General features: G+C 34.7%; 1 protein-coding gene across 2 annotated transcripts; it reads left to right on the top strand.

Moving 5' to 3' along the window:
• Positions 1-8: 8 nt before the first annotated feature.
• Positions 9-13,389, top strand: LOC135685092 (PAX3- and PAX7-binding protein 1). 2 transcript variants are annotated; one of them, XM_065200897.2, is made up of 14 exons: positions 9-582; positions 2,482-2,735; positions 2,967-3,177; positions 3,830-4,128; positions 5,057-5,189; positions 5,314-5,517; positions 5,798-5,997; positions 7,946-8,090; positions 8,717-8,835; positions 9,061-9,137; positions 10,108-10,174; positions 10,402-10,548; positions 10,838-10,986; positions 12,050-13,389. In XM_065200897.2, the coding sequence occupies exons 1-14, from the start codon at positions 108-110 to the stop codon at positions 12,159-12,161; spliced, it is 2,592 nt and encodes an 863-aa protein (XP_065056969.2). In that variant the 5' UTR covers positions 9-107; the 3' UTR covers positions 12,162-13,389. The 2 variants fall into 2 exon arrangements, with proteins under 2 accessions (XP_065056969.2, XP_065056968.2); XM_065200896.2 differs by having other exon boundaries at positions 10-582; positions 2,967-3,201; positions 12,050-13,388.
• Positions 13,390-13,700: the final 311 nt, after the last annotated feature.

Here is a 13,700-nt window from a genome sequence, read left to right as displayed (position 1 = left end):
ACAACAACAACAGTGATTCAACTCAACTTATTTGATTCGTCTCAATGTGTGAACGGTATTCCTCCGTCTGAGTTGACCTTAGATATAAGCAAAGTTTATTTGAAAAGATGATAGCCTTCAAGAAACCAAAAAAGAACTTTCGCAAGAAAGCAACCTCAGATGACCACGAAGAAGACCAAGTGGCCAATGAAACAAAAATCAACGAGTCAAATAATGGAATCAAAGGAGTTTCTACCTCGATGATCTCGGAGAAACCAAAAGAAAAGCAGAAAATTGTTAAATCGTCAAGTAAAGGACTGCTAAGTTTTGAAGACGAGCTAGAAGAGGGTGAAGAGTTCGTTTTGAAGAAGTCTAGAGAAAGTCGCAAACTTAGTCAGAAGCTAAAAGAACAAAAGAAGAAGAAAAAAGAAACAGTTGGAGTTATCGAAGAAGAGAAAGAGCTTTCTGTTCCGAAGTTTAAAATTGGCTCCATAGATGAAGATGCTGTTGATAGTCCAGGGTCATACAATAGAGACACTAACAGCGATAGTGATGAGGATGATGATGGTGATCAAAATTCTGGTTTTCAAAACATACATTCAGGTATAATTAAATTAATTTGTTTTCACCTAACATTCAAACTGACTATTGTCAGCCTCAAATATGAACGACCATTTTATTGCTCAAAAAGTAAAGCATGGGTTTAGCGTGTATTTATTAAAATGTTTAATAGACAGTTAGCTTTGGCACAAAATTGTTTTTCCAGTTGCAACTGGACTGAAGGGTAGTTTTACATTTGAATCTTGCCTGTCTAAGATCTTGGCAAAATTTGACTCATTTCTAGCCTTTATAAAATAGAATTAAAAACCTACCTAATTATATAAATAAAACATTTTCTGCAAGTGACAGTTTCAAACTTTGAGATTATGATTAACCTTTTCATACCAAAGTGTTATTCACAGTTTTATTCACAGTAAAGACAGTTTGTGACAGTCTTTGTCGTTTAATGCATGCGATAGCACATGCACGCATCAGCACATGCATGGCACCAATAATGCCAGCGATTGGTTGCACGCATGAGTTGCATATTTGACTGGTATTTTTGACCTGAATAAAATTGTTTTCTTCAACAAAATATTAGAAGTTTTGTTTTTCATAACCTGAGCAACATCGGCTAATTCTTTAAAGAATGCCAATTTTGCTCCCTATCGTGGCTAATCATTTTGCTTTCTTCAAATTCTCCCGAAAACGTGGCCATCGTCAGCTAGTGTCCAAAACTTTTACCTTCCCATTTTCACCATGATCAGGGTAAATATTGATAAAATTGATCAAAGAAAGATTGGTTATTTTGTTAATGATGCGGCAGGCAGGCAACAAATAGACATGCAAAAAGAAGATCTTCCAACAATCAAGGTTATTATCAATCCAGTGGCGTAGATAGGAAAATTCATCAAAGGGCAAAGAAATTTAGATTTTCTGGAAAAAAAATATATAAGAGCTTCTATTTTTTCAAAATTTTGTACATAACTTCACGTAAGTTACATGTCATAGACTATACAACTTGGAGGTTCTCTTTGTCTTTCCCTCTGCAAAAAAGCATTTTTAAGTTCTATACCTTAATGAAAGAGATTGCAAATCTGATTCAGAACAACAGAAGATATCACCATATTCAGCTTTAAAATCTTTTCTCTCAAAATGTAACATTTAGATTAAAATAGACAACCATATTAATTTCTGATCAGATCAGAAGTTTTCCGACAAAAAAACAATTTAGCTGTTCAGGGGGGGGGGTTTGCCCTGCCCCCTGACCCCCTTTATCTACGCCACTGTATCAATCAATATTTCCCTATAGTTGTCCTGTAATGTCGAATGTTCTCGAATGAACACAGCAGAAAGGCTCATTAAGCAGTCAGGCTCTGTGCAAATTACCCCAGGGCCTCCAATTGTAGGGGGCCTTATAAAGTAATGAATTCTATTTTGAAATAAAATTGATTAAAAGTAACAAAATTATGCCCATGAAAAATAAAACATTTAAGCAAGTGAATGAGTTTAGGCTAATTTAAAGGGCATGGTCGCATAATTTTTCTGCTTGCTTCGCTCACAGGTGCCTAATTGTCCACTTTTGCACCAGGACAAAATAGATGCTGTTCACCCTTTCGTTCTCCTGCACGCACTCTAAAACAAAGCTAATTTTGCTCTGCCATCCCGAATAGTTTTGACCCTGCTACGAAAGAGAACAAATTTTGTACCATCACAGTTTCGTTTTTGAACGGGACTGTGTAAACGGGGTCCAAAATAGCCTGATATTTAAGAATTGCACGCATGAAAAAAATAATGCATGTGGTTTACCACACGTATGGTGATTTCCTTATGATGAAAACTATAATGACTTAATTTAGGTCATAGAATTGAGAGAAATCCTAACAAATTACCAATTATCCACCCCCAAACCTTCATTTTAAAACATAGTTCCAATTTATACGCAAATCTTTCCTTACATAGGTTTGTCCACTGGAGTGATCCCTGATGCAGCAACTATATTTGCAATGAAAAAGCAAAGAGAAAGGGCACGGCAGCTTGGAACTGGTGCAGATTTTGTTCCTATTGAAACAAGTAGTACTGTTAAGTACCAAGGAAGGTTTTCAAGCTCAAAGTCAAGATTAGTTAGAGAAGAAGATGAAGATAGTGATGAAGAAAGGATAGAATTCAAGGGAACTCAGAAGAAGTCATTCCCAGCTTTAGAAAGAAGGAAAGAGGTCTGCATATACCTATTCACTTGATCATTCATAGAGAACTTGAAGTAAAAATTTAAGAATTTATCAAAATTAGAATATCACAAAGGGCTTCCTTGCATACTCTGGAAAATTGTTACATATACATACTTAAAGGCATACAGAGTTTCTCAAGCCATGCTATCTTGTTATAGAATATTTTTGTAGTTTTAATGTTTTGGAAACATACATTTAGTAGTATATGAATTATTTTAGGTTGCAAAGGCACTTGAAGAGGCACATGATGATATTGACACTGAAAAGGATACTGCTGAAGAGCTGAATATATGGGAACAGGAACAGATAAAAAAGGGTGCCAGTATACCTGCTTCTCTAAATGAGCAGGCATTTGGGCCTTCTGCACCAACTCTTGAAAATGACATGAAAACAATGGATCTCAATGTCCAACCAATAATTCCATTTTCTGGTGCGTACCTTTATTATGGACAAGGTAAAGAAGATTTCTTTACAGTTTTTGGAACCTTTTTGTTTCTTACTGTCCTTATTGTTAAATTTACTTTTTAGTCTTTCTCAAATTTCATGCAAATGACACAGATATATTTACAAGGCTGACTTGTAACAAAGATAGTTGAAAAAAAACCTGGACAATAGTTTCCAGTATTTTTATCTCAATAATTTCCAGCATGTGTATCTCAGCACATATTTCCTTACACTGATTCCTTTATTTTGTTCCCTTCAGAAAAATTGGTATCTGTTGGAGGTACCTTAGACACATTAAATAATAAAAAGATAGGAAGTTAATAAATTTTAAGAATAATTGCACAACAAATTGCATCTCTAGTTAAGAAAAAGCATGCTGTAAGGGTTTGATCACATATCATTCCCAATAAAACATGTATATATTTTAGCTTTTTTTTCATATGTGATTTATTTAATTGAATGCAGCTAGTAAAATAGATTAAATCAGTAAAATAGAGAATGAGTAATTATAGATTAAATCAGTAATTGAATTAGTATGCAAAAAAGCTAGTGGAAAGTGATAAATTGGTAAGTGAAAGGCTTTTTACAAATACCATCTTGGACCTTAAAAGCTGAATATATTTAATTCATTGTTTTAGCTGGTTCCACAATAACATATGGCTTTCCTGTCCAGAGTATGCCTTCAGTAATGCCACAAGGGATGCAAAATGTTACTGTAGAAATGGTCTCTAATAGAATCAAGGAGCGCCTCGATTCCATCCAACAAGTTCATCGTGCACACGTTCTTGAGGCTGAAAAATACAGAAATGATGTTGCAAACTATAAGAAAAGCACTATTTCACTCGAATCAAAACTTGCAGATGTATCTGATAGATTCAAGTTTTATCAAGAGATTAGTGGCTATGTTCAAGACTTGATTGACTGCCTTAATGAAAAGGTAAATGATATTTAACAGAAAGTTCAAATTAAAATGAAGAGTAGCTTGTCTAAGTTTAAAACACATAGAGAATACTATTCATCATAAAGTGAATTTCCAAATGGAATAAATGATAATCCAGACTCTATTTATATCAGGATACTTGTCTGTAAAAGTCATTGTCAGATGGGTGCAAACATTCTTTGTAATAGTTTGATAAAATGACTATTTCAAACATTTTCTGCCAGATGTTCTCAGAAGAATGAAATTTTTTTACTCCAATGGCTGTAGAATAAGGCAACCGAGACATGACCTAAATTGTGATTATCTAATTTCTTAAATTTGTGGTTTCTTTTTTAAAATTCATATAATTGCTGTCATGATTCTTTAAGTCCAAACTTTTGACAAGTTTAGACAATAAGAAGCTGTTTTTAGAAGAAGTTCAAACAGTAATATTCTTCAAAAATTGCTGTGAAAGTTGCAAATAGGGCAATGAAACAGAAATTAAGATTGCTCATTGTGTTTGGAACCAATGCATGCAAGATGGTTGAGGGCTTTTTCTGATCTCATCTGAAGTACAACTTCAATGATTTTGTGAAAAAGGCTTTATTTGCCAAAACAGCTGTCTCTTTGTTATGAAAATTTTTTGTTTGATATGAAATGCTAAAAAAGTTGGTTTGATATCAAATGAGTCAAAAACACTTAAGCCAAAGCTAGAAATACCAGCTTCTGGATGCTGCCTTTTGGTATAAGTATGACAGAATTAGACCCTGTAGATAGTGAACCTATAAACATTCATAAATTGCTTGAGACTGAAAGCTTGTTTTCGTGTTTTAATCAGATCATAATTTTCAAGTCTTTATTGATTGTTTTTCTTATTCATTATTGTTACTTTACCCAATCTGTTTGACGATATGAATAATAAAACATGTTGTTGCTATTTTACTAGGTTCCTGTGATCAATGACCTTGAAAGCTCAATGCTCCAATTGTGGAAGCAGCGTGCACACAAATTTCATCAACGAAGACTAGATGACATAAAGGACGAGGATAGCCAAATAAGTGGAAAAGCTCAATTCAAAGGTTTGCTATATCTCATTTCAAGATGTTATAGGTCAAATCCTGTTTGCAGAAATTCACATAAGTTAAGCATCTTTGTCAGAGTCATCAGCTTTGGCTATTGATGTTCCCCTGCTTTTACCAACAGTAACCTCAAGCAATAGCACTGATGAATTTGGAAGGGATCGTGGGAAATATGAAGAGACTGCCAGACAACGAAGGGCTGCAGAGAGGGAAGGCAGAAGAAACCGAAGGAGAAAGCAACGAAGTAGCGCATCAACCCATCATGAAGGAATGTCTAGTGATGATGAGGAGCTTGATTCGGAGGTGAATAAGTTTAAAACTGATAAAGGTATGGATTCATTGCCCTTTTGGTCCTGGATTTGCAAGCCTGTATGGTTTAAGATATTCGCCTTCAGGGCGAACAGTTGTTGTTCCGCGTTTTTGCATGGCCTAGTCATGATGGTAGAAATGGATTTCTGTTATAGAAAAGGATATCAAGATATCTGACAATGTTGAGGCTTGTCATAAATATATGGCCTGTTCCAAAATACCATCAGGAAAATGTCAAGCGCCACTAACAGTTTCAGTTGCTTTTTTCCATATTTGAAATGGTCTTATCCTTATTTCAGAACGGTTACTCAAACAACGAGAGGTAATTTTCGAAGACGTGATACCTGAATTTTCTTCATTGGACGAAATCAAATCCCATTTCGAAGAATGGAAATTTGGCTTTAGTGACAGTTACAAAGAAGCCTACATTCATCTTTGTCTTCCAAAACTCTTTTCCCCGTTTTGGCGTCTGGAAATGTTAGAATGGAATCCACTCCAGGTTTGTTTACATTATTGTAGTTTATAACAGGGACGGGCACTTTGTCAAATATTGGGGAAGGGAAAACCTATTGTTTTGGTAGTAAGACGACGTTACATTGTCCCATTGTTTTATAACAAAATACCATTGTTCTCCAAAATATTGGGGGCGACTGCCCCCCCCCCCCCTCCAGGTGTCCTCAACTGGTTTATAAAGCAAATTATTAGAACAGAGTCAACTGACAACCTCTGTTTCCAGTCATCAATGCATCTACTAAATTGCGACAGATTTTGGTCGCTTGATGTGCTGTTTGTTTGCCTTTTTCAGTGGCTGCTAATATGAGGCTGACATGTATGCGTTACTTCGTCTTGGGAAACGAAATGAGCTGTGAAATTTTTTGAAGCCATTGTCGCGGTGACAATAATATTTTTTGTTTTAAAAAATTTTCCTGATTCTTAAACCAAAGATGATCAGTAATCGAAACACGTACCTTCGAGTTTTATTCTAAAAAGCCAAAGCCATTTAGCGATACTTATGTTTGATGTTTGATGTAAATCCACTCTTAAGGAAGTTTTTGTTGAGGCAAATGTCACCGATGAGGTATTACCGTCACTTTGAATGTAAGTATAAAATGGTTAACAATCTTTTGGTGGTACAAAACTTGTAAATAGCTTTGAAAAAAGCAAACATTTAGTAAACTAAAGCTTTTCGTCTGACACTCTTCAGAGTTTAAAACGTCAGAACATAGATCGAAAACTCTACGCTAAGAAATATATATACCCAGTTGTGGATCGAAATAGGCCAATCAGAAACACGAGCACATGACTGTAAAGGTTGACCAATCAGTGCCGCTTGCCTATTAGAATGTTACCAATGGAGTCCTAAGGTGAAAACAAACTCCTTTTGTCTACACAGTAGCGGTTTTTTCGTGCTTATGTAGATAGATTCTAAAACTGCTAGGTGGAACGACGATCGGGCTTTACCAATAATCCGAAACATGTCGCCATTATAGTTTTTTGCACAATCTGGGTTTTCTAGCAAATGCTGCCCGATAGCAGAATCGCAGGTTTTATTAGTAATTTTGGATTTGCAAGACCGAGGTGGCTGTTCTCTTTGGGGATGTGTTTTGTTTCTAATATTAGATGGAACGTGTTGTTTTATCCTATCCTCCAATCTTTGGGTGGTGCGTCCTACGTAGCCAGAATCACACTGGCACGTGAATTCATACACAACAGAACTTTTTTTGTGGCAGGAACGCAGTCCTTTTGAATGGACGGAAGGGCCTTTTTTGTACTGTAAACAACACGTGGGTTAACCGCGAAGAAACAATTTGTTATGGCCTGTTTTATTTGGCTTTCAAAACGCAGGGAGCTGTTACCGACCCAGGGTAGTTTTAGATAGACCGGGCACTTTTGAGGACCAAATTTTACGTCAGCCGAGAAAAAATAAAATGGTTATAATCTAGCATTCGTCGATTTTATGCTTTTACGAAAAGCAAAATTTCACCACACCAATGTTTACATTTCAGTGCTTCTAGTGCGATATAGTTGTGAACCAATATTTTCTTCAAGGGATTCTCGAAGATTCAGTATTTTCTGTCACTTAACAATCGAAGAAAGAATTTAGCTGACGAGATTTTTAATTTCTATTTCTCTCAAATGTGTGTGTGTGTCAGTTTCTGATTGACTACACTGCCAAAGTGTTAAAAAGCCGTCAATTTTGCATTTTGATATCTGCTCTTACTCTTAAGAGCACCATTGAAAAATTTTATTTTGTCTTGAGGGGAATACTCACATTCGTTCTATTGAAGATTATTAGAATGTAATTTTTATTGTGTTTATGTTGATCAACACTGTCTATATGCAAAGAACTTCTCAATCTTTGGCAAATGATCTTGTTGTATGAAACTGTTTGTTGTTAAGACTATTCCCGGGCAGCATCTGATGTTTTTTCTCTATTGTTTCCTCAGATAGATTGCATGGATTTCGAAGAAACTGATTGGTTTAGGGTACTGGCGATGTACGGTCACGTGGCTGGAGATAAAACAATAGACAAAGAAGACTCAAATCTTATTCCTTTAGTTAATGAAAAGGTTCTTCTCCCCCGTCTTATCGGTTGGTATATGCCACAAAAATATGGCTTCTTGTTCTTGCACTAATATAGAATTTTTTTGCAATTTATTATTGCTATTTTCAAATAGACTTTGTAACAAGTCCTATCGATGTGTTGATAGATAAGACTGTTTATACAATTCATAGTTCAAATGAATACGGTATAATTTCATATTTACTTTCTAATGAGAAACTATTGTAAATAGTATGAAATAGCGACACTGACCAATACGGTATCAAATATAACGGCATCTTTATCAATCCTTGTCTTACAGTATGATGTTGTTTTCATTCAAAACCGTATTGAGCAGTGTTAATGCCATACCATATTCATCAATGTCTTCTTGTAAAGGGAAGGCCAATACCGCATGACGTTGTAAATACGTCATTATGTAAAACGGTTCTTTGAGTCCCAGTTGTCATGCTATGTAACATAGCATAATGTCTAACCGATGAAATTCGCTGTTTTACCCTTCTTTCGCTTTGCGTTTTGTAAAATCAGCTGTTCGTGAGCGGTTCAAAGCAGCTGCGGAAGTTTTCAAAGTTAGCCCTAACAGATCACTTTGTCCAAAAAATAAAAAACCTAGATTTCCATAGAGGTAAATTATCTATTCCTATCTTCCGTACAGATTTGGTCAAATTTGTTTGGGACCCACTGTCTAAAACCCAGACAAAGCTACTGATTTTACACGTTCAGCGACTTGTTGATGACTATCCAACTTTACAAAAACAAAGCAAAAACACGGAGGTGAGATTTTTTTGCATAAAAATTTCTCAAATGATCTTTGCACTTTAATAGAAACATCATATCTTTGCACTGCTCTTTATTTGCATTTTATAAGCATTGTTGGCAATGTAGGCCGGCCTCTCTTCTTAAATGTCACCAAGCCTAAATATATTTCCCAAACTGGTCAGATTCCCTGCTTTATGTTTTAGAGTTATTATTTAATAACTCTTCTTCGTTATGTTTCAGAATCTATTCACTGAAATTGTAAAGAAAATACGGAATACAATCGACAGCGAAATATATATACCTCTTTTTTCAAAAGGGTAGGTTACATCTTCTTATACAATTAATGTTGATTTGTTCAGTTTTGGCCAATCTTGATGCCACAAGCCTGTTTACATTGTCTTCAACAAAGTTTAGTCACTGGTGCCATTGTCAGATTGTTGAGTTCAGTTTTTTTGAAATCAAAACTTTTTGACTTGATCGATTAATCTATTGAAAAGTAGATTGATTTTTTGCCCATTGTCTCGGATCAGAGCTTGTGTATTATCAAACAATACGTGTATTTTTATCTGATAAATTAGGCGCATAATTTTATTTCGAGTGAATCGAAAACACATGATAATTCGATAACTCTGGCCATGTAAACCCACTTTAGCTTCTTTGCATCTTTGTAAAGTGACAAAAGGGATTTTTGCACCAACCAGTACTAAACCTGCTTCAATATTTTTATACACTGGTCTTCTAGCTTTTACCTGTGCCAACAAGGTGCCTACCAAGTTAGAGTAGAAGCTCTCATAAACTTCTAAGTTTGAAGGGGGGGCTTATTTAAATTTTGAGGTTCCATATGAAGACTTGGGTCAAATTTTTGCTGCAATAAGGGGAGCCTGATAAAGAGGAGGCTTGGCTATCTTCATGTTAACTGGAGCTGACAATGCAAATCGTCAGAAGAATCATTTAAGAATATTTTTTGTGATATTTCCTCCATGGGGCTTCCTCTAAGCGCAAAGACGGGCATAGTGGGACCAATAGAGCCGTTTTTCTCAAACAAATTTTTAAAACCAGGAAAATAAAAAAATCTACAAAAAAGATTGACGCTTACATCCCCCACCCTTCAAGCCCTTGAAAAATATTTTATAAATTAGTTTCATGACATCTTTGATAACTTTGTATAACACCTTTAATTTGAATCTGTCTTCACCCTTCTGTACACATACTTTACCTTATCATTATTACAAATGCTTGTAACATATCTTGTAAAGATTTTCAAAGCTGAACATTGTACTTTCATAGACTGCTAGAAAACAAATCATCTGGAGCTTCAGCGTTTCTTGAAAGACAATTCTGGTCTGGCTTCAAGGTTAGTTTGAAATCAGTAAATGTCCATGTTTATGTGATGTTATTTCGATCTTAAGAATTGGATTAAAAGACATCGACAAAATAAACACTAACTGCCTTTAATCTTTTTGTTATCAACTAACATTCGACCTTATGTTACAAGTCAAAGCCTTATTCATAGTAATTCAATATGAAACAAAATTGTATTCTTATTTATTGAACGCTCTAACAACCCCTCATCAATCCTAGCTTTATGGGAATATCATGCAGTGGAAAGAACTTCTGTCTTTGAAAACACTGCAAGAACTTGGGGTTGATAGCTGCCTTAATCGGTATCTCATTGTCGCTTTACAACAAATGACAAATACATCAGAAAGATTGGAGAAATGTAAAGATGTAAGTTGGCACGTTCGCTGGTAATGTATGTTCAAAGAATAAATCCAAAAGAATTTTGTTCACATGCAATAAAAACGTTTAATTTCAGTAAACATGTTTATCTAGTTGTTACTTTTCATACCGCCAATAATGTGTCTATATATTTTAACATCATAAAATTGTTTGATGTATATTTCAGTCAAATCCTACTTTAATGAGACATTTTTTAAACTTTTTTCTATTTTTTGTTTGTTGAATAGCTCCATTGACTCTCCAAATACAGAAGATGACATCTATCCCTTTGTTCTAGATAATCGCGATCCTACCAAAAGCGTTATTTGACGGCTCTGATAATGTTCCATCCTGTTTACAATCACTTGCAAGATATATCAATAGTTTAGCTGGTCAGATCTTCAAGTCTTCATTGGGATATTCTGACCAAGAAAAAAGAAAGGCTAAGTATGTGAAGAAGCACTGGCGTGTCTTTATTTTGTTGTTGTTTGGATTGAAAAAACGTTGCCTACACATCCATTTCGGTGTTTTTAAACCAGGAATCTATTAAAGAAGTCATCTTACGTTAGAGGAAAATTAAATATGCATTGATAAGAAAACTGGTGGCGAATTTCTTTAACGTGCTTGACAGACTGACTGCTCATTTTCAAACTTTCCCTCTTTCCTTGCTTGAATATATCATGTTCTTTGACTGACTACCACCATAGATCGGTCTGACAGCTAATCTGACTCCAAAGTACCTTTTAACAACTTATGATTCGAAAGGTGCTTTCAGATACAGACCCATTGTGATTTCTAAATTCCACAATCAAAGGAAGAGAAGGCTTCAGTGACTATCATCTCACAATCTTTAGGCAGTCTTTTAGTTGTTGTTTGCTACTCAAAACCATGATGTGTGTCTTTTGGTCGCTTTAAAGATAAACGTTAAGTATTGTTGCAAGAAAACCTTGCTCGGGATTTTCATTTCGAACAAATTTTCGGAAAATTGCTAAGATAGATGAATCAATATTGTTCTATGATCTTCAATATAATAATCTTGAGGTTCGAAATAAGAAGTTTAAAATTTAATTAAGAATGATAGCCATGCTCAAATTATATCGACGTTTCAACTTTTTATCTATATACATTTTTTAATGAAAAAAGTCAAGCAGCACTTTCACGCAAAATATTTGAAAAAGGTCAATCAAGATTGTGCTGTGTTAGGTAGGCCCTTTCCCTACAATATATTAATGATGTTAAAAACGAGTAAAAATTTAAGGTTTTTCTTTTGAATGATTTAAGAAAATGATTTTAGTCTTAGAATTAAACGTTTTTAAGAATGTTGAGGCTCAACAAATATTAAGGGAATTCTTTGGCATAAAATAGGTAAGTATATGTTTTTAGTTTTTGCAAAAAAGCGGCTCTGCAATATTTTTATTGACATCAAAAGCAAATTTATGATTTTTTCTTTTCTTTCCCAAATTCACCAATACTTCAAAGCCGAAACGATCTACTTCTCTTCTTTGTGCAGGTTAATGATAAAAAAATGCATATCACTGCTGATGCATCTGCAAGCTTTTGATGTGGCAAGATCTGCTGCAAAAGATTTCAAGATCGACATTGCTCAGGAAAAAAATACTTAATGCTTTCCTGTAACCTACAGTTTTATTGATATATTTCGGTTGTAAAGTTATGCAAATGCGATCTTATCTATTTTCCCAATGTATCAACTGAAACTGAATGTCAATTCTTATGACTACTTTGCTAAAATTCTGTTTCTCTGTATTTTAGTCTTTACCAACTATTATTTTACACAACAGATTCTACATCCTTTTTATGGTTGAATATAATTCATATTCAAATATAATTGATATATCATATCAAAAAAAGGTTTCGTCTCGGACTTTTTAATCCTTTTCATTAAATACGAACGACAAATATTTCCACAAACATTTCACAAGATAGTTTCTATGCTTTGAAAACTGTCGAGTATCAAACTTAAAACGCCAACAAGGAGTGTTCAAAAGGTAAGAACTAACAACCAAGAAACTACTTAAGATTGTCTTTAAGTAGAATAACAGGAAAGTCATCGAAAAACTGTTGGCTGCTTAAAGAATGCAGGTTTTGCCGTTTCCACACAAGAGCTGCGAAAAATCTACCAATACTTGGTAGACCAAAGACGTTTGCAACGACGAAAAGTCTCGTCTGCGGAAAAAAGCTACCTTTATGCAATTTAGCAAAATTAGAGTTAGAAAAATCATGAAAAATGTAAATTTTCAAGCAACCTATAAAAATATTTTTGAAAACAAAAATTTATCATCGTATTAGCCTGTCCTCACATTTTACAGTTAAAATCAAGCTCGAGTAAGTGTCTTAATTCATTTACATTGAATTTTTTCTGTGTTTGTTCAGCAAACCTTTACTTGAATCTCAATAGCTTTTCGTATGCGTGTGCATTTTGAAATATTTGTGGCCTTTCAGCTTCTGTTTATATTTTGCTGAAATATGCAAAATATATGTTTTTAAGAGAGCATTGAAGTTTATTCTCAGTGGCAAAGGATTACAACTTCCAGAAGCATTTACATTTACAAGCAGCTTTTCTCTAAGATGAAGCTCATCAAAAATAAAATTCAAATAAACAATAGGCTGTAATATTTATATTCTCTTCAAGTTCAGGTTTGAAATATGGGAGACTGGAAGCAAACATCTAATCCAGGTAGATTACCTTGTGAACAAAAGGACTACAGTTCTGAGATGATATGTTGTAATGTTACTAAACTGAAGCCTGCTTCAAATTTTGCTCGGCCTTTCCTGGCTCGACATGCCCGACAAACTCTTTCTGGGTACGAAACGTAATGTACACCCCCTAGCAGGGACGCCCCTCCCCCCCCCCCCCATTATTTTAAGGAGATAAAAACTTTTGACCGTCTTTTCTACTATTTTTGAAAAACGGTATGAAATAAAAGAAGAACAAACTGTTTATATACTGCTTGATTTTATTTGATCTACTTACTAACTTTTTTAGGTATATTATTGCATCAATTCAGTGAATAACTTTCTGTATCGTGGCAATGTCTGCATTTATCATGTGTAAAAACAGAGGCCACCCTTTCTTTCTTTTTTTCTTTCTTTCTTTCTTTCTTTCTGTCTTTCTCCAACGTCTGTCACTAGAGTTCAAGCAT

This window comes from Rhopilema esculentum, chromosome 15 (genome assembly GCF_057945365.1).
Source record: "Rhopilema esculentum isolate cy_ngs chromosome 15, ASM5794536v1, whole genome shotgun sequence".
Lineage (NCBI taxonomy): Eukaryota > Metazoa > Cnidaria > Scyphozoa > Rhizostomeae > Rhizostomatidae > Rhopilema > Rhopilema esculentum.
The sequence above is the reverse complement of the archived record's forward strand: the minus strand, read 5'-3'. Positions and strand labels throughout refer to the sequence as shown.

Bases quoted from the DNA above. Each gene is read 5' to 3' on its own strand.
- LOC135685092 (XM_065200896.2), top strand. From the start codon at position 108: ATGATAGCCTTCAAGAAACCAAAAAAGAACTTTCGCAAGAAAGCAACC. The intron at 10,549-10,837 runs GTAAGTTGGCAC...CCTTTGTTCTAG, and splicing joins GATTGGAGAAATGTAAAGAT to ATAATCGCGATCCTACCAAA. The intron at 10,987-12,049 runs GTATGTGAAGAA...TTCTTTGTGCAG, and splicing joins CAAGAAAAAAGAAAGGCTAA to GTTAATGATAAAAAAATGCA.